At 42.5% G+C, this 21,226-nt stretch overlaps 1 protein-coding gene across 12 annotated transcripts in view; it reads left to right on the top strand.

The window, feature by feature from the left end:
• Nucleotides 1-21,226, top strand: part of LOC118769098 (ecotropic viral integration site 5 protein homolog) — a 55,245-nt gene that overhangs the window by 32,580 nt on the left and 1,439 nt on the right. For 6 of the 12 annotated variants that reach the window (XM_036516198.1, XM_036516183.1, XM_036516147.1 and 3 more), the window contains 6 exons: nucleotides 2,446-2,580; nucleotides 2,922-3,062; nucleotides 3,463-3,621; nucleotides 4,644-4,790; nucleotides 6,726-6,821; nucleotides 13,030-13,125. In XM_036516198.1, coding sequence (XP_036372091.1) covers nucleotides 2,446-2,580; nucleotides 2,922-3,062; nucleotides 3,463-3,621; nucleotides 4,644-4,790; nucleotides 6,726-6,821; nucleotides 13,030-13,125 — 774 coding nt within the window. Of the gene's footprint in view, nucleotides 1-2,445; nucleotides 2,581-2,921; nucleotides 3,063-3,462; nucleotides 3,622-4,643; nucleotides 4,791-6,725; nucleotides 6,822-13,029; nucleotides 13,126-13,489; nucleotides 14,630-20,844; nucleotides 20,855-21,226 lie in introns of those variants that run through there. The other 6 variants (XM_036516191.1, XM_036516153.1, XM_036516123.1 and 3 more) reach the window with 4 other exon arrangements.

Raw genomic sequence — 21,226 nt, 5'->3', positions numbered from 1 at the left:
TTCAGGTCTTAATGACTAATTTTGAAACCAACACCATTTCCTCCCTCAAGGACTCGACTTGTCTGCTTGATTATTAATGTTCGAAAATGAAATGCGGATGTGAGTTTGTTCATTTTGCGCATGCCCTTATTGAAGGTGATTTACAGAACATTAGAACATCTGAAGAGCGCCAGGGCTGCACATGTCATAATTACTGCAGTGATTATTATAAGAAATGCAGCTAATCATGTTGTATAGCCTAGACCATTCAGCGGTAAGTGAACAGAGAAATACTCATGCAAGTGATCAGAATATTAGTCCAGACTTGTTAATTTAAGGACAGATCTGAGATAAGTGGACCAAGTTACGTTTGAAGAGAAGAATATGCAGAAGGGTTTTGAACGAGCAAGAAAAGGGGATGGATCTGAAATTAATGCAGCTAACACGATCTGTCAGTTAAATCAGAAAGGTTACTGTGTTCATGACAGAAATGTACTTCCCAGTGTGCTTTGCAGTACAGCGCTGGGGAATTTCCATGAACATGAAAAGTATTTGAGCTAAGTGTTTTGTATGGACAGCATACCGCTCCATTAATTGGGAATTTATTATTATTCTTGCTATTTGCATTTTATTTTTAATTGGCCTGGCACTGATCGCTGTAGAATTGTGTAAGCGGGCTTAATGATGTAGTGCAGTTTTGCGTCACAGCACCAGAATCAGTTCAAATCATGAGTAAAATGTCAAAATGGCTGTTTTTAGGTGAAAAGCCAAATTTCAAATCTAATTATCCTGCTGGTGTTTTTCTTTCATTGGGCAAGGTTTTATATTTGAACTAAATGATCCAATTAAATGTTTTCATTTCATGTTCAAAATTCTTCACATCAAAAGCAATTTAGTCAGCTGGCTCACTCAGTGTTGAAATTCATTCAACAGGATAAGTGAAAAAGACAGAACAATGTAGGTGCAACCTAAGGTCAACATGATTTTAAAATGTGTGTTTATAAACCTGTTTCTGCCAGTAGATTTTTTTTTTTTTATTAAGGTGACATACACAGGCAGTTTATAAGGATCCCCCCCTCTCTACCAATGTATGTATAATCCTCTCTTTACGCATGACCTGCGTCTGCAGGGCTATTATTTGCACAGTGTTCTCATATAAATTACAAATTACAAATTATGAATAATGAAGTAGCTGTCGGAGTATGGATGGATGGATGATTTTGAACCTTGTTACAAGCTGCCAGGACTCTTTAGGGTGATATCCATTTACTATAGAACAGAAAAGGGTGTTAAACTATTAATGAAGTATTTTTGCATGAAGGCAGCAAAGGATAATGTATTTTCTGCCATGTATAATGTGGTGTTTTACATAATGTGTTTTATTTTCCTACAATGAGCCATCATTAAACATTCATGGTGCTGCTCTGGGAAATGGACTAATTTGTTGTGGTTGTCTGTTGAAATCAGGCATGCAGCACTGGGACTAAGGGGAGTAATATTCTCAATCTGAACTGCTAGCTGACATGTTGAACATCAGGAGGAAGACAGCACTGCTGTGTGCACAGCACTGCAGTAAAGGGCCACATTAAATATGTATTTTTTTCCATTCAGTTGCTTAAGCGTGTTAAGTGTGTGTTCTTCTACTGCTTTCATTGTCACATTTTTAAAAAGTGTATTTTTATGGCGCGTAACCTTGGAAACTGGCATGTTTGGAAATGCTGTTATTACTATGTATGGGCAAAAAGAAGAATTTACGTACAGGTCAATTTGATATTTGTCATCATTTAAAGTGTTGACCAGGTTTATCAAGAAGTTCGCAGATTTTAAAAAGAAACATTTATATATTTTTTGATTTCCAAAAATTACAAAATAATAAACATTTTATACGACACTAATGTGGAGTTGATAAAAATCGCTGAAACGTTTTATATTTACTGATATCCACTGCATTAATAGGGGAACAACACAAATCATTAGGAAGCGGAAGGCGGGGCTGTCTGCAACTGCATCTTGCGAATAAAAAAAGTCTGGTTTTCTGGTGCTTCAGTAATTGGACAGAAAAGTGCAATTACTTACATTTTATTTTTGTTTTCCAAAGTAAAGTCAGATTTCCCAATCCGAGATGCAAAAATTTAAATTTTTTTTTCCTCAGTGTATCATGTTTAAGAAATGACCTGTAAAGTACATACCTAAATTATGTATTTTTGAACAAATTCATTTGATGATGCCTGTATTTCTAATTAACATGTAACTAAAAACATGTTTTACGGTCTGTGCGTGCTTAAAATATTTACATGCAGTCAGAGGCTCCTGACCAGCACAGTCAGTCTGTCATGGAAGCAAACTGTAGCGCATCACTTGCTGGTGCTGGTGAACCAGGGTGTGCCGGTCACAGAGAGCCTTTCATCCTGTGCAGTGTGTAAAACCAGTGTAGTGGAGCTAAGTGGTGCTCTCTCCTGTCGCTAGCAGAAGGGCAGCCCACGCTACACAGAGGACTTCATCCTGCAGCTGGAGCGGGAGCTGGTGCAGGCGCGGCTGAAGGAGGCAGAGTCCCAGTGTGCCCTGAAGGAGATGCAGGAAAAAGTCCTGGACATGGAGAAGGTGCGTGGGCCAGGCCCCTACTCAGCCATGGGAGATACCAGACTAATTCACAAAGCATCAGGGCAAAAGGGTTTTGTTTGCTCATTACACTGGGCTCTGGCGCTGAGGCATTGTAACTGTGGATGCGTGTGTGTAGAACAGAGTGTTTAGGTGTGCTGTGTGCGTGTATGTTTCAGAGAGCTGAGGCGGTTTTTTGTATGCGTGTGTTACCGAGTTCCGGTGCTGGGGCGTCTTGACTGTGTACGAGCATGTTTGTTACAGATAGCTGAGGCATTCTGACTGTGTGTGTGTGGCACAGAGAGATACCCTGTTCTGACTATGTTTCTGCGTGTTTGCCACAGAGGAACACAGCCCTGCCAGATGAGAACAATGTGGTGCATCTGCAAGAGGAGCTGATTGGGGTGAAGCTCAGGGAGGCAGAGGCTCTGACTGGACTGAAGGAGCTGAGACAGCATGTCAGGGATCTGGAGGAGCATTGGCAAGTAAGAACATATGAGTGTTTTTATGTTTGTACACTTACATTTATTCATTTGGCAGACTCTTTCCAAAGCAACTTACAAGTTAGGTAGAGTACAACACAAGCAAAAAACCATAAAGAGACAACAATATGCATGTGTGTGAGCGTGTGTGACTGAGGTGAACGAGTGAGTGAGTGAGTATGTGCATGTGTCTTTATGAGTGTGTGTGCATGTATGTGTGTGTAAACACATTATTTTTGACTCTGTGCTGGAATGAGTGAATGATTGAACCTCCTTGGTTGTGTGTGAACTTGTGTCCTGGAGTAAGCAAACACTCTCAGTCTTGTGTGACTGTATTTGGTAAATAGGGTGCATGCATCACCACTCCCGGCCCTGTAACTCTTGTGTGCGGGGCATTCCACAGAGACATCTGGCACGGACCGCAGGCCGCTGGAAGGACAGCCACAAAAAGAACACTCTTGTTGAGCTACAGGATGAGCTGATGAGCGTCAGGTTGCGGGAGGCCGAGACCCAGGCAGAGCTCAGGGAAACCAGGCAGAGGATGCTAGAGCTGGAGACACAGGTTAGTGGAAGACCCATCCCCGCCCATGTCAGCGGGGTAGGGGTAGGGCTTGAATAGTGTTATGCTCACACTCACTGGTCTGGGAGTGGTCTGACACTGTTGCTCACTCAACTTGAATGGATGCACTTATGTTCTATTGTGCTGGAAGTCACTCTGGATAAGAGCTAAATGAATGTAATGTAATGAAATGTAATGTCAGTGTCATAGAAGACTTCAAGCCACCCTCAGTAGGACAGGCCTCTGAAACTATGTACTAGTTTTCCATCCAGGAAAGTTGAAAACTTTTATGCTGCTGTGCGGGCATATAGCAGATTAGGAGCAAAATGTACGTATCACATCAGTTTCATGCAGGGTTAAGGCAATAATTACAGCCATGATAACTTGTAAGAATTTTACTCATCTTGGCCTCTCTGATATGCGAAAATTAAAACATTTTGTCCCAGGGTTAATATGATAATGCATGTAGAGTGTGTGTTTGGAGATGTCTTACGGTGTAAGTATCATGAAGGTTTCCTCTGTAGTGCTAGTGTAGATCACTAGGAGGCAGAGTAAGTCTGACTTACTTTTAAACTTCAGTATATCATACTATCTTCCCCACCCATGGTTACTGCTGTGTTCTGTGGCAAGCAATGTAAATGAGCTTGAAAATATAAGATACTACGGAACATTTTCACTTTGTAACGAGAGTTCATAGACATGGGAATTTTGATATGTTTTGGTATATAATTATTGACCTCATCTTACTTGACAACGCTAGTTGTGTAATAAAGTCTGACTAACTAAGGAGTTGGCCAGAATCAAATGTGAATCTCTTGCTGTGTCGAAATGCGGTGGAGCATGATTAGGACTCAGATTATAGTAACACAGCGATTACTGATGCAATACCTTCTTGCTCACTAATTCAAGCCCAATTCAGCGGCCAGCCCCACCTTCCAGCTGACCTTTCCGAGACCGAAAGAGCGTGTGAACGTGTGTCTTCCTCTTTCCCTCTATTTTCCCTCCTTGGTCCCCCCTTCATGCAGAACCAGATCCAGTGCAACCATCTGCGGCGTGCAGAGCAGGAGGGGCGGAGCCTGCAGGAGCAGCTGCAGCAGCTGACGGTGCAGAACAAGGGCCTCCTGGCACAACTGCAGGAGATCAAGCGCAAGCAGGCGGAGATTGAGTGCAAGGTGGGTGCCACGGAAACTGGGCTGGCCACAGCGGCTGGCATGCACAATTTGAGTCAAATGTTCTTTCCCTTATTTCCTCTCAGTTCACCCACGTCACCCGCAGGTGACTTCTGTACAGTTCCAATCACACTAATATTTACCGTTCTAATTCCTCTCATCCATAGTTGGGTAAGAATTCAGGGTTCCCTGCATAGTGATTCTTGCTATGAGGAACTTTAGAGACTCTCATTTGGGGTTCTGTCAGCTGTGCTCTGAGATCAGCAGGTCCAGACCTCTTCCCTGAAACTGATGCTCAGTGCTGACAGTTTACTATGCACCACACTATCTCCTAGTCATGTCCCAGAGCCAGAATTGAATGACGCACTGGGCTAGTTAGCAGCATACTCTTCCCACTCTGTTCGACAGAGATTTTTTTTTCCCCATTTGAGTAAGGTGTTCAAGCAGCATTCAAGGAAAATTCAGAACAGAACGGGGAAGTTTCTGTCTACAGTGATGAGGACACGGCTCCTGGAAAGCAGCAGTGGCAGCAGCCTATGCGCAAAATCTCCCGGACCGTTAAGATGCAATATTTCTTCATCACAATAGCAATGAGGTGGTAAAACGCAGCCCTATCTATCTGAGGATCACCTCGGAGCAGCCAAAAGACCAGTGTAAAAAGGAACCAGTCTCTTCTGCTTTTCACCCTGGCCATCCCTCTGACGATAAAATCTCTGATAAAAATCTCTTTGCCAAAGGTCCTGCTGAGTCTGTTAAACTGCAGTCGCCATCCCTTAGCTAGTGCCCTCCACTCTCACACAACAGCCACATGAATTATTATGCAACACAGGGAGGTTGGGTTTCAGTCTTGTCATCAGATATGGGGGGAAAACTTGCCTACATGTACAACAGAATGTGAAACATGGCTATAAAAGGGCAAGAATATTGCCTGAAAATCATATCAGTTTGAGATATTAGGGCTCAGAGAAGAGGATGGAAGTAATACTGTGTGGTGCCTCCATGTTAGTATTGGTCATCAATAAGATAGCATTGCAGTAACACCGTAGGCTTTGTAACAAAGCATACATGGCTATAGCGATGAGATTGATTGCACATTATAGCCTCTTCACATCACAGGCTGTTGTATGCAGTGGTAACTTTACCCTTGATACATTTGCATAATAATCAAGTGGAGGAGTAAGCCATGTACGTTTATGGCTAGGGTTACAGTGAGGATTGTGGTCCAGGGTCATGCTCTGGTCAAAACAGAAAGATGACTTCTTGCTCCATTCTGATCACATCCAAGCACAGGCTGCTCTTCTCCCTGTTCACCAGAGAAGCTTTGTAGATGTAGAAATACTTGATCAGACACGGTGTAAAGACTTAACTGTACATTTCTCACATTGTCCACTCATTCACCGATATTGTTATATGTTGGTGATGTTTTGAAAGGAATCACGATTGGCAATCTATCCAAAAACATTCTAACAGTAATCTGATTAGGTTCCTGAGTTTGAGTAATGTAAAGGAGAACTTTCTTTGTATAGTTTACATGAGAGCAGAGTAATTTGTTTTTAGTGTTTGAGTACATTCTCAAAGTACCGCTCCTCAGTCTGGTGACTGAGACCACCCAGGGTTAATAAGCAAAGCACAGGAGCATCAAAGCTTCTGTCTAAATTTAGCAGAACTTGAGTACTGCATGTGCGTAAAGAGGGTGCTGTGTCAAGTTTGTAAAAGCATGGCAGGCCCAGATTTTGGTCCATTCTTGCATTTTAGCTATGACACGACAGTGTGTTGGGTTGGGGCTAGACAGCTCCTATCATCTGTTTGGTCCATTTGCCCGGTGCATGTGTGCATATGTGCATTGTGTGTGTATGCATGTATGTGGTGGACAGCTGACAGTCTCTCTCTCTCTCTCTCTTTCTCTCTCTCTCTCTCTCCCTCCCTCTCTCTCTGCAGAACAGAGAGGAAGTCATGGCAGTGAGGCTCAGAGAAGCTGACAATATCGCTGCCATGGCTGAACTGCAGCAGCAGATCTCTGAGCTTGAAATCCAGGTACTGCACGGAAGCCCTCTTCTTGTGTGCTCACATATCACTCCAAATAGACACACACACACACACACACACACACAGTCACACCTTTCCACCTGCTGTGCCTCTCTTACAGGAGAGAGTGTGGATGGCCTGTCATGAAAAGGAAGGTGATGAGTTAAGTTTTTGGGCAGTGCTGTTGATGCTAGAAAGAGCTTGAAGTGGTTAAGCCATGGAGAAAGTAAGGAGCAAGTAAGTCTTCTAAGAAGCCCTGATTATTTAGAGGGGATACACACCAGACAGGCAACTAGAAATGAAAAAATAAAAACCCCCACAGCAACACTCATTTGAAGAGGTGACCATTTTGTAGGTATAGTGTGAAAATATATTTGACCTCATGACCAAGCAACACGTGAAAATTCATAGCAGCCTCCTGTGTAGTGCATTCTCTCCATTGGAGATTGATATAATCTGTATTGGTAAAAATTTCTGCATCGACTTGATAAGAGCTCAGAATTTGTAACACCATTTCAGTACACTGAAAACCCTAGTGACAGCAGCGAGGAGCCACAGCTTTATGTACAGGACAGCTTCTGCAGACTCCAGATCAGTTCAGAGGAAATGCTGCTGCCATTTTAAAATAAACATGAAAATTTCCACTGAAGGCAGAGTGAAGAATAACTGATTTTCCGATTAGCCTATGCTATCATCATGCTCACTTCTTTTAATCTTTTCCCTTATCTGGTTTCTGGGGGGTGTAGGGGAAATAACAGAAATCAGTTTATGTAGAGCCACGTGTCTTTGTTATTGAGTATATATGGGGATTACAACTTGCAATTCCCTCTATTAATGTAAAATCACTCCTCTCAGCTGTGTGAATTATTTGAAAATGAAGGACATTTCTCTAAAGTAAAATGGCAGTACCTACAGGTATAGGTGTCTACATCTAGTTCTCATACATGGCATCTAAAGTCACAGAATTTCATCTGTATGTTAAAATAAGTATGGAATCTGTTATACTAGATTTCAGTGGCAACAGGAACGTTGAGTGTGAATAAAATTTTGGTTGTTTATAATTAGCTTTGCAGTGTTGTTAACCCTATGGTCTGAAGCAGGCTGAGTATTATGCTAAACATTTCAAAATGTTTGATGGGAAGCCTTTGGGGAGGGGGGGGGGGGGGTGGGGGGTGTCAGAGGGGGATTCTTTGATTGGAAAAAATGTAGGTATGAAGGGATGAAAGTCTTCAGCTGACGCAGTTATGAGGTGGTTAGGCAGTTTGTTCCATGAGTTGGAGAGGAGATGAGATGAGTCTTGATGTGTGACTTGATTTCTGCCTCAGTGTAGCTAGCCCAGTGATTTGAGGAATGCTGGTGTCACAAGGCTGAAAAGTGTCAGACATTTCTTGTCTAGTTTTGCTATGCACCCACATCTCTACGCCCACAGTACTACTGATCTACATCCAAGCACCAAAAGTACCAAAAGTGATATATATCACTCCAGCAGACAGCCTAAACCCCCCGTTTGCATCATAGTGTGTTGTACTGCATGCGTTTGCACGTGCACGTGCGGTCACTCAGGCAGAGGCACGCCTTTTGCATTCTCTGCCTGTAGAGATTGTAGAAGCTTTTTAGGTGCATCAGACCGCTGAAAGAAGGGCTCTCTAAAAAGTTCTACTCTTTCACCTTCTCATCATGGAATCAGTGTCTTTAAAAAGATCCTCTGAGTCAGCGGTCCCTTCACACAGTGCAGTCTGAGGTTTTGTTACTAGGTGCCTCCGCAACAACACAGCATCAACACCAACCAGTATGAAGCCCTCCCCTCCTTCTTAGTGTGAAAGCATCCTCGGGCTTCCTGGATGAGCAGCAGATGAGCAGCAGATTCTGCACAGTCCATGAAGGCTGCAAGCCTGGAGGGGGGGGGGCTTGAAGGGGGCTGGGGCGGGGGGGTTGGGGGTGTTCTGTGGAATTGAGCAGTGGCATCAGTAAGTTAGCAGGGCTACAGCAGGAAACTTCACACTAGCAAGAGCCTGCCATCCGGCACTGTGAGGTGGTGAGCTGTTGGTCTGTGGTTTGAATACCTGGTTGCAGAGCTGTAGGTTGTGGCCAAGGTTTGGTGTCTCCTCATCAGTGCCAGAGCACAGCCCGGTAGCCCCTATGGGACTTTCGTGAGTATTGCAGCAGCCTTGCTTGTAGATTTGTTTTCAAAAGGCAAAAATCCCCCTCTTGCAAGTGCATACGTCCAAAATGGCACTATTCAGATTTGTGGCAGGTAGTTAGGGCACTGTTAGGGCTGCTAGGAGACAGAAAAGCCCAAAGGATGTGGAAGCATTGAGACAGCATTGGAAGCTGAGAGATTACAACAGAAAACACTTTTAGATTTGACTTCCTGTTCAAAAGAACAAACAAAATCAATTGCTCCACAGACAACTTGCAGTGGATGCAATACAGTGACACCACAGGAATAAAATGTAATAATATCATTTAAAGTTATGTAATTACATCACATTAAAGTAAAAAAAAAAAAAAAAAAACGAGTTGATAGCTTTCTAAAGCCAGTTTACTCACATACTAAATTAGTCAATTGTACTCAATGTTTGACAGTGTGTCATTTCATATTAAAAAGTGCTGAAAGCTGGTCTTCCCAGCACAGGGAAATGCCATTACTATGATAAGCTGAGCAATGTGAAAGTGGTGCCTGCTTTCCTAACATGGTTAGGAAAACATGGTTCCTAACAGAGGTACAACCTCTGCAACTTACATGCCTGCCACACCAATGAGTGATTTTCTCCAGGATTAAAAAATACAACTCTACATTGTAGAAAATAGTGACGTCTACGCCGCGGTATCTTTCTTCATGATGACCAACCTTTTTGACATTTTTGTCTTGTCAGTCGTTCTGTTCTGTCCAACCAGGGTAGGAATGCATTCATTATCATCCTAATCTGAAATGAAAGTGGAGCTGGATACTGATAATATACATTTTAGAGAGTTATCCAGGCTGCACCTTTGCCCAACATTAAATACAAGAAAAGGGAAAACTCCAGCCTGCCCCCACACCACCTCCCAGGCTGGAACACCTTGGTTTGCCTGCCATTACTGGGAAACGAAAATGACGTCACCACAATTCTATTGACCCGCTGCGAAGGCACTATATGAGTCAGTGCGTGGAGAACATGTGGACCACATTTCACACTTTGCTTACTTGCGTGCAGGTTTCAATTTCAGCTTAAATCTCTACCTCTGCCTCTGTGACACCACAGAGCTGCAGGACCTTGTGGTACAGTGCCAAACACAAGAGCTTCCTGCAGTGCTGTTTCCACAGCTTCACCCCCATTCATGGACAATATTTAAGGCCAACCTCAGCCATATTTCAGTGAATGACAGATTTTCTCTTAATGGACTCACAGGTTTCTTTTTTATTTTCTTCAAGGTCAGTGATAAGATTCTCCAGTTGTGTGAAGCTCTTCCTTTTAGCACTACTAGCACTGTGAAGAGCACGGGTGTGCTCCTTGGCATGGTGGAGAGGGGTGAGCATCAGGGAGTTAAATGACCATCAGGATGTCTATTAATGGTTTTCTGTGTCCAGCTCAGATACAGTTTAAAAATCTGCTTTGGCAAAAACCCATGCTGTGACCACAACCCAAGTTGTCTTTAGTACTAACTGAGAAACCACTTCCTATCTGCATGCGACTCACTGACAACAAGATGAAAAGGTGACAGAGGATTTTTATTATTACTTTATGCGTGCATGAAGTTAAGTATGAAATAAAAAAGACATTGTAATTCAGTGTCATCCTTGAATTGTTTGCCCAAATATATCTGTGTTACATAATTCTGATTGAAGTTTTAGAATGACTTTACCACTGTGCAATTAGTTCATAATAATCAAATGAGTTAAGTTACTTGGACATTGACTTGAGTTGCCATACAAACTGCCAAGTAAGAGCACATCGATAGTGTTACTCTCACAAGCTCACAAGACTGCTCAAGCAAACCACAGCCCCATCACATGAGACCATGTTAAAAAGACGGAAGCTTAACTTCTCTTGAGCGTAGATGTAGCTCTGGTGAATAACTGCACACACGCAAGAAACTGTAAACATAAAGCATTTCAGCAAATGCAAGACGTCTGCTGTATTTGGTTAATGTGTTGTTCATGTTTTGCTTGTTTCCATGGTTATAAAATATATTATGACATGGAGAAAGCTTCCTATGGTAATGGGTTTGATCACTTAGGTATTTTTTAGGTGAGTTTTCAGTCACATTTACTGCACTCTGTCAAGAGGTCATGTTTCCTGTTTGTATCTTCACTTTATTTACAAAGTGGTGAGAGGCCTTTGTCAGACTTAATGTTGCTATAAAGGGACACCATTGAAGTGATTGTAATGCAGAGTGCCATAAAACTGAGCTTGTCTGTTGGACAGGTTATTCTTTTTCTGTGTGCCGTTATATCATAGACGTTAATTTAGTTTTGAATTCTCTTTTTTTTTTTTTGTTTTTTTTTCTCAAATTTTCAGCAGGAATGGGACTTACCTTTTTATATAGTCCAACAAAAGGCATTGCATAGTTCTATTTTTGCCTCACTGCAATCCATTGCTTGACCAGTGATCTTGATCATCAATCACCATGCTTTCTTTTCCCTCCCACTGTTTTTTTTTTTCCCCAAACTATGTAGTTGACAGTTATTGTCGGACAAGAAAGCCAACTGTGACTTTTTCACACAATACAAGTCTCACGGTCCACCAGTTAGCACACACTGAATGGAGGATAAGCATATCTCCTTGACATCATTTGACCAACTCGTAGGTGCTGGAATGAGTCGCATGGTGCTGAGAGTGACGCTACAAGAGGACTCTGGCTGACATGCTCGACTCTAAGGGGTACGGACAAAGCCAGTTTGTCTTGCTGCTGTTGTTGTTGCCAGATCTCATGGCCAGGTCAAACCCTTGCTGCAGAGCTCAGCCTGAGTTTGGAATAAGTGCCTTAACTGTCTGAGCCTCTTGGGATCACCAAGCTTGCTAATGTAGAACCCTTAACAGAACCTGGTCCTAACGTTAACACTGTTGGTGAAGGTCCTTAGCTGTAAGAGCAGTCGAATCAGTGGTAAAAATAAACAAGAGAGCCACCGGCCAACCGCCGCAACTGAGCTGGATAACAACAGGGTGCAGACAGGCGAGGAAGCCATTACTTAGAGACATTTGACATCCCCGGCCACAGCCTGGCACCTGTTGACTCACGCAGCTGAACATAGGAAGTCTGCTAACTGTCTCTCCCTTATCACCCTCACGGGGGGGAAACCTCAAGAAAAACACAGATTCCTGGAAGAATGCCGCTTGTTTAGATCCTCATCTTCAGCAGCGTATCAGCAGCCCCACACGCAAGCTGGCTCTACCACAGGAATTGAAAACGCCCCTTTTTCTGGGTGTTGATCCGCTAGATTGCCATCTCAACTTCATCATCTCCACTCCCAGTTCATCTCTGGCATCCCCCGTTCTCAAAAGGAACTTCACTGAGACCGTGCCGTGGGGGTCTGACCAGGGTTCAGTGTCTGTTGCCCACCTGACTGCTGCACGCTGTGTTCAATCATGCCACCCCCTCCCTCTTGGTAGCCCAGATCATGTTTTTCAACTCCAACTGTAGCAAGTGATTTGAGGTTTGCAATCTGTTGCAGGCTCACTTCCAAGGCCTGCAGATGTCTGTGGCGAGTGACATAAACAGCACATGGGCTTGGTTTAGCTGTTAACGTGGTGACTAACGTACTCCCCTGAGGTCCTCCAGGGGCCAGAGGAACAACAACAGTTTTGCGTTGGATTCGAGCCTCCATCAGTGACTCAGTTTGACACAGGTCTTTGTGATGAATGGAAGTACTGATGTTTCTTTGTCCCTATGACGTGATTATTGAGAACCCCTTCCCTACCCCCAGTTTTGTAACAGTGAGTAGTAGGCAGTAGCTGGTGGGGGAGATGGGGCCCTGGCTTAGTTATGAAACCAGGACGTGGTTCTGCCTCACAGATAGAAGACACAGAGTAAAGGTCATGAAGGTCTTGAGCAGTTCTTACTATCATGAAGCTGTGACCACACCAGTTGAAAAATGGCTACCTTCTTGTCTAGGGAAGCTTCATGATAGGTATTCGCTAGCCCATTATGACTCCAGGGCATTACTTGCGAGAATGCTAGGACCATTTCAGGAGAAATGACTTCTGTGTGTGTTTGTGCTGTCTTCCATACACAGAAGGAAGAAGGGAAGGTCCAAGGCCAGCTGAACAACTCTGACTCAAGCCAATACATCCAGGACCTGAAGGACCAGATTGCTGAGCTGAAGCAAGAGGTTAGTGCCTGGGCTTAGGAGCAGTGCGGTCATAACTCGTGGTGCTGTTGGAGTGATGCGGGTGCATGTGTGTGCGTGACTAATATACTTACTGCTCCATCCTCCAACCAGTCTCATGTGTGCATCTGCATTTCAGAAATCTCCAGGAGGTCTGTGATAAAATGGGAAGCATAGCCTACAGGTTAAAATATGAGTTGTATGTTTAAAAAAATGTGAAAAATGCAAATATAGGATAAAACTTCCTCCCAGCGTGAACCTGCCTGCATGGATCAAGACTTATGTGCGTCTGTGTTGACTAGCCAGCTGTGCATCTGCATTATCTTTGTGCCCTCAAGATTTCCCATGATGCTTCATTTCCCCTCAGTCTCCACAGAGGACAGTTGTACTACCCTTTGAATCCAGTTGGCGAATGTGACCAGATAACCCAGTGCTGACACGGTGACAGGATCGGGGTAAAAGCATGAGACATTCTGAGTGTTGCCACATCTCTGTTGTGTCCCCAGCAAGTGAACGCTCACCTCTTCGATTGTCAATGTCTCAGCACTACTGCTGGTAATGGCTCTGGCGTTTTCAGAGCAGGCACCACACACACCCTCAGTAGCATTCGTTCCTCGACAAATGTTGTTTTCGACCAATCGGGTCCCGTTTCTGTTTGCTTTTTTTGTGCTTTTTTTTCCCTGTGGCTTGTGCAGTGACTTTGTTTTTATTTTTTCATCATTTCTTTGAACAGATTTACTATATTTTGAGGCCACCTGCATAGTTAGTAGAAGTGATAACTACGCCCTGCACCTCTCAGCTTCCTGTGAGGAGGGTGGGGAATGTGCCAGCACGCCCCTTTCAGTCTCAGCTTTTAAAGCAGAGCTCCCACCTCTACACCATGGAGAGCGCAGACCTTCTTAGATTTGGTCAAATATCTGGCTTCAGCCCCACAGGGCTTTTAAAAAATCAATTGCAATGGTAATACTAGTAGTAGGGACACAAGCCGTGATCCACTAGAAGTTGATTTTTCCATTTAGACCTTTCTTTCGGCTCTTCGCAGGTGAATAATCTGAATCACACCAAGGAAATGGAAAATGAAAGGTCGGACAGAGTGTACCAGTGAGACTCATGTTTTTCTCTTGTTTTTAAATGTTAGCACCAACTAGGATATTTTGCTGTGGCACTGGGTGGGGTCTGTCAGCGCTGCAGCAAGCCCCGGTTTTTTATCTCTACAGCTGCTGTGCTATCAAAGCATGTAAAACAAAATTTTTTAACCAAGTTTCACAGCCCATTTTATTGCAACTTTTGAGGTTCAACAACACCTTGTTACTGTAAGTGTCACAAACTCAAATGTGACCAATTCTTTTCACTCCTGTCTTCCAGTGTTTAATTTGGGATAACAGTCAATTATGCAGCACATACAGTACATACAGTTCCTTGAAAAAATCTTCAGCCCCCAATACTGATTTAACAATTTATTGTCTCAGATTCCCAATTTAAAGTATATTAAGTAAGGTTTTTTTCCAGCTGGTCTACACAGCATTGTACATCATGACAAATCACAAGAAATTAAAATAAAAACAAAACTTTGAGATTTACAAAGTATTCATACCCATTGTAATTATAAGGCTAACTTTGCTCAGGTGCAAGATATTGTCTTATAAACTCATCCAATTTGTTGATGGTCTCCACCTGTGTAGGAAATTAGGGGATCACCTGTTTTGAATTTCTTCATGAGAATAAATACTTTACCTTCCCTCTTTACAAGGTCAAACAGTATGGTTGGATTTTCCATTGAACAAACCAAAATGAAGAGAAAAGAGCATTCAAAACAAGTGAGGGAGAAGCACAAATCTGGGGAAGGATGCAAGAACATTTTAAAGGCACTGAACATACTTCGGATCTCAGTGCAGTCCATCACACAGAAATGGAAGAAATATGGAACTACAGCCACATTGCCTAGGGCTGGCCTCCCCCCGCTAAATTTAGTTGCTGAACAAAAACGGCACTTGTCAGAGAGGCTACTGTGATGCCAACTGTCACTCTAACCAAGCTGCAGAAGTCAGTGGCTGCAACTGAAAATGTTGTCCATGGGTCAACAATCTCCAAGCTATTGCACAAAGGGCCTTTATGGAAGAGTAGCTAGGAAGAAGCCCTTGCTAAAAAAAAGAAAAAAAACAAAAACACATGCTTGACTGTAAAGACTTTGCAAAACATCACTTGGAAGATACTACAAGGATGTGGCTGAAGGTCTTGAGGTCTGATGAGACTAAAGTGGAACTTTTTGGCTCAAACACTTAGCAGTATGTGTGGCGTAAAGCTAACACTGAACATCAGCCAGGTAACACCATCCCCACAGTCAAATACGCTGGTGATAGCATCATGTTATGGGGGTGCTTTTCAGCAGCAGGGACTGGCAATCTGGTCAAGATTGATGGTAAGATGAATGGTGCACAGTAAAAAAAAAAACCTACTCCCCTCTGCCAGAAAGTGTAAACTAGGGAGGAAGTTTGTGTTTCAGCAGGACAACGACCCAAAACACACTACTAGAGCAACACTGATGAACAGAGAACATTTGATGAAGAAAATTGACATCCTTGAGTGGCCCAGTCAGAGTCCCGACCCCCATCAAACATCTGTGGAAAGACCTCAAAATTTCTGTCCGCTGCCGTTCCCCAACTAACCTGGTACAGCTTGAACAATTTTGCAAGGAGGAATGGGCTAATACTGCTCTATCACGTGCAAAATTAATAGAGACTCATCCAAAAGGATGTAATGTGGCTGTAATGACTGCGAAAGGTGGTTCAACCAAGTACTAAAGAAGTGGGATAAATACTTGTGAATTGTTGACATTTCAGTTCTTGATGTTTTTAATTCTTGAATGGTTTATAATTTTATTTCTTTTTTCTGCTGCACTGTTGCAGAGTTGAGTGATTCACAAAAAAAATCTCAGTCTAATTAGTCACAATCTCAGGTTGTGGAAATCATTTGTGTGAAAAAAGGATTGGGGGCTGAATACTTTTTCGAGGCACTGTATTTAATCAGTGCACAGGAACATCTCTTTGAGCACTGAGGTTCAGCCTGAGGGCATCAGAATTGTAAGTGCAAGAACAGTAGATTTAGTGGACATAAGTAATTTAAAGTGACTTGAACATGGAGTAGGAAACTATATGATGATGTGATGTGACTGTCCGGCTGAAGGTGTAACCACTGTGGTGCAGGGCAGGGTATACAGTGTAGTCTGGTGGCACATCCTGATGCATCATGGTCTTGCCCCTCATCAGCAGCTACACTCAGACTGATGCCACCCCTGTGGTCTCAGTCTCAGACCTTGGCATTTATCAGTAGCCCTGTCCGTCACTACTTCTCCTTCACTTCGTGGAAATTCGCTGCATACGGTGCAGTCACGTGCTTGCTCTTGCACACTCATCCCCTGGAAGATGGGGAAGTTTTGCATATGCCTGTCTGACCTCAGCAATCCTCGCACCTCGCATCTTACAGCTGAAGCAAGGTGAAGAATCTCTTCCGCTTGTGCAACTACCTTCACAATCGCAACCAATAGCAGCATGTCTTGAAGTGTGTGCACAACCCCTCACGGGGGCTTTGGCTGTGGAAAGCTTCAGTTGTGAGGAGTATTGATGACTCCTTCCAAAACTATAATAATAAAACCATGAAAAGTGGTTGCACTTGGCTAGTTCATTGGGTACACATGCAAGTGGGAGGCTATGAAGGGCTATTGTCTGTCCTGCAGTAGAGCTAGCTGCTGTAGATATCGCAGCTGAACTTGGAGTTGGTCTTCTTGAGATACAGATCAGCTAAGGATGGGACGGCTGGGATCAGTCACTGTAGCAGAGTGCATGCAATGTTTTGGTGAGATTAGTTTCACTAGGCCTTGTGTGCATGGTTGAGTTTCATTTGAAGTGATTTTTTTTTTTTAGTCTTGGTCTCATTTTCTGATTGAGTCTCGCACTATCATGGAAACATCTTGATTTCCCTTCTGGCCCTCTGAGTAGTGACTCAATTAGTAAATGTCACAGTGTAAATCTGACTCTTTTTAGATTTTTTCCTATGAACTTAAGTTTGAAATCTGCAATTTCTGTGAGGTTATGACACTCTGTTAACCTTTCAAACCTCAGAGTTTTAATGTGACTGTGCTGGTTTTATTATGAATGACCTGATCAGATTGCACCATCTACACCTATTGGAAGTCATGATGACTGCAACAGTTTGTCCAGTTTCATATGGTTTTGAAAGTTCTACCTCCCCAACTGACATCCAGTTTGAATGTTTTCCCTCATCATGTAAGTGTTGGAACAGAATATGCATATGGACATAATCGCATATAATGGCTATAAAAATGGCTCAGCTGCAAAGGTTCCCATCATGGAGCTTGCAGTAGAATGGCCCTCTGTTGAAATAAACTCAAGGGGAGAGTTGTTGTCTGGGTTTTTACTGGGCTGAGTGACTTGAGTCTCAGCACAAGTACTTTTCCTCCCTTTTTGTTTTTGTTTTTTCCTCTTTATGCAACCCTATTTTGGAATCGTACCAGGTTTGCTTCATCCGACAGCCTCTTTACGTTTACAGGAGCATCGAGGCAAGTCGAATGCGATTCTGTAAAACAGTTGCAGCCACAGAGAGCACACTATAGCGGATTGGGAGCCTATTGGAGGATAGGTGCTACTTCACTGATGTCAGCAACAAACCTGCAGGTGCTTGGCCAGTCGCAGGATGCTTGAGGGTGGTGGGAAAAGCATGCCCAGGCTGACCTACCCATCCCTGTCCCTGGTAGAGCAAAGCTAGTTTGTCCCCATCTCTGTAGGATCCCGGTCACTGTGGGCCAATGATACAGCCAGTGCTGTGCTTGGGCTGTAGGGATCAGCCTGCGTTCAACGCAAATGCTTTGCTAACCGAGCCATTCGTGAGCCCAGTACTTGTCCTTCCTTGATGGTAATGTCCCCATTCCATCAGATTATAAGATCAGAACTATGAACATTTTAAATTTACATGAACAACCTACAATTTTGCTATTTTATGCAAATTTATGGAAGTTATACCTAAGTGAAGGCCTGGAATGTGTGGGAAAAGATTTATTTCTAGGCTGTAGATGGTGCTGTTCTGATTATGATTTTAGTTGACTTTATAGCATTTATTTTAAGGTCTAAATCAAAAATTATTACAAATGTGACTCTCTGTAACACAAAAAATCCTACCCCTTAAAGAGAAAGCACAGTTCAGCCATCGTAAACTTGTTTTCCTCCTCCAAATCAATGATTTACGTGGCAGGATGCAGTCAGATTTTAACCAGAAAAGAAAAGAAAAAAAACTTAGTGGCTTGTGGTTAAATCGAGCTGTATTAAATCATGCCTTGAGTTTCGTCCTGCACCCTGCACCCTATCTGGGGAGCATGTCTGAGCTGCTCAGAGATGAGATTTGCACTCCCTTGCTGGCCGAGGTTTGGCTCAGGCCTTGTGAAACTCTGATTGCCACAGTGTGTGTGTATCACATGGGGCCAGTGTCCCCTTGCCAACTCTGTCAGATTTAAGTGGTTGTGGTGGGTGGAAGGAACCTGTGCAATGATAAGATAGCGCACCCTCAGAAGACGTGGTTTGTAGACACTCTGATGAAGATCTGCAGTTCCTCCCTCACAGCTGCCTTGTCTTCACTGCCTGAGATGGTACTGGAGCCAGTTACATATGGCGAGAGGACAGGTTCTGAAGGCCAACACAGGAAAAGCTCAACTGTAACTACAGAGTTTTTGTGCTCCATTGTAGTTTGAAGCCTCCAACCATGTGCTTCTTTAGTTTTAATCTAGAGCCATTTGAACCAAGCACTGCACTGTTTGGGTAGTATTATGGGGTTTTTTTATTGTGCATGAGATCTGAAATTCTCACCACATCACAGTTCTTCATAGGAATATATGAATAGTTAAGTAACTATCTATAAACAATAAATCACTTGATTCCAAAACTGTTTAGAGCATTGTAATTCATTAAAATTCTGGAATTGCATTAATTGATCAAAATAAATGCAAATGTAATAAATGCGTTTGGATTTTCTATAAAGCATTTCCAGTCTTCAATATACTGTGTCTATCTGGTCATGGGATGTATCTTACACAGTGCAGCATCAGTGAGAATTAGCTTATTTCCACTTGACTGGAATTTAAAGGTTTACATTTAGCCACAGGGATCTCAGAAAAATCAGACTTTGACTAATCTCACAGCATCTAGAAGTCGTAACCCATCATGTCCTTAGTAGCTGCTTTTCAACTCGGTAGTTTGTTTCCTGTTCCTTGAAGAACCTGCAAGTCTGCAGTTGTCTCATGTGCAACAAAATCTTTTCAGGCCCTAATAGCAATCTTAGATTTTCCAGGGCAAAAGCAACGTGTGTACTATATGCAGTGGTTTTGCCCTGAAGTTTTACTTTAAGAATGTGTGTCATTTAATGGAAACATAAATTGCATTGTGTATCAACCTTAATTGTTTAATTGTTGTCCATTTAAAAATGGCAAGCAGTGCATGCTGGTGTTACATCTGCAAATACTTACGAAATAAGGAATTTCTCAGTTGAATTTCTTGGCAGAATTCAAGCATGTATTCTGTTTATTTGAAACACTAGGATTACCTGCCCAAACTGTCACTGAGGAATGATCCCTACATTTCATTCTAAATAAGCAGTAACCAAAAAGCATTCACCCATTTTTACACAAAACGGTCACTCCAAGCATATTTTTGATTGGGCATTTGGTAAGATTGATTGAACTGGCTGATGTAGAAGGAATTAGCCAGCCATGGTAAATTGCAGTAGAATTAACAATAGTAAATATGATATTAGAGCTATGTGCTCATTCTAAAGTTTCCAGTATGTAATATGTGTGAGTGGTGCCAGTGTTTGTAAATGAATCTCTCCAGGAAGTTAATTTGATAAAAAATAGATATGAGCACCTGACAGAAGAAATCAAACAGGGAGTTTTTGTTGGGGGTTTTATTGTATGTCATTTGAAACATATTTTATATGTTGAAAATGATTTCAATTCAAAAGGGGGTTTTCAAACTAGGTATGAGCTGGCTAGAAGGACATGAGAAAATGGTACACTATGCTAAGCATAGCTGTGACTTGAGTTGTTACTGTTTCATACTTTTGAATAAACACAATGTTGCTAAATTGGATGTTTTTAAAAATACCTTTGAGATGAAGTTCCTATATTTGATATAGGTCCACTGGAGAAATGATGAAAACCTAGAGGCCTTACCCTTTGATTGAGCCTATGACATCACCAGTCTCAGGGCCAGAATGGCCAGGTGTTCAATTTCATGTTGATGTCATGTTCTAGTATTTCCAAAATGTTGTGTTTGAAACTGTAAATGCATTTTTGTAGCAGCTTACTGTACAAACTGCAATTAAAAAGTCACCATGTTAGATGTAGCATAGATCTAGATTGTACTGTGATGGCTTTTAAGAAGTTTTCCCTGCAACACTACTACAATAATTCAGCATGCCAGTTTCACAGATCTAATTCCAGGCATCAACACTATAGAAGAGTATTTGGCTAATTTCTTCCACATTTGTTGTGTAGAGCATTAGTCCTGATGCAGCTCCCATGCTGTGTGTGGACATGTCTATGTGTTTGCATCCGAGTGTGTGTGTGTGTGTGTGTGTGTGTGTGTGTGTGTGTGTGTGGCTTCTCTAAACTTTCCTTCTCAATGCCTTTCTCTCCACATGTCTGTCGTGTTGAGGCAGTTTGTATCAGGTAAGAGTTGGCAACTAACAGGCATGAATAGTTCCCCTCAGAGAATGTCAGTGTCATCCCACCTCTGTGATGATCATGTCACTTTCAGCACTGCTTCTTAATTGCATTTCACATCTTTACATGAAAATTCAGTTTTAAAGTAATGAAGAGTCTTAATGTTTGTCATCTTAGAGCACAGCAAAATATTCTATTTGTATGTATATATTAATTCATTTGGAATCAAGGCCATTGTATGTGAAGTGACATTTAGTGGTGGTAAACTGATGCTGTACCTTCTGTTCTTGAATTTAACAGCCGCTTCCTGTGTGTTTTAGATGATTTGCATTCAATGAAGATATTGTCATTATTGTGATACATGATTAGAAGTGTTCA

This window comes from Megalops cyprinoides, chromosome 2 (assembly GCF_013368585.1).
Source record: "Megalops cyprinoides isolate fMegCyp1 chromosome 2, fMegCyp1.pri, whole genome shotgun sequence".
NCBI lineage: Eukaryota > Metazoa > Chordata > Actinopteri > Elopiformes > Megalopidae > Megalops > Megalops cyprinoides.
Note: the sequence above shows the minus strand (reverse complement) of the source record. Positions and strands in the feature narration are given on the sequence as shown.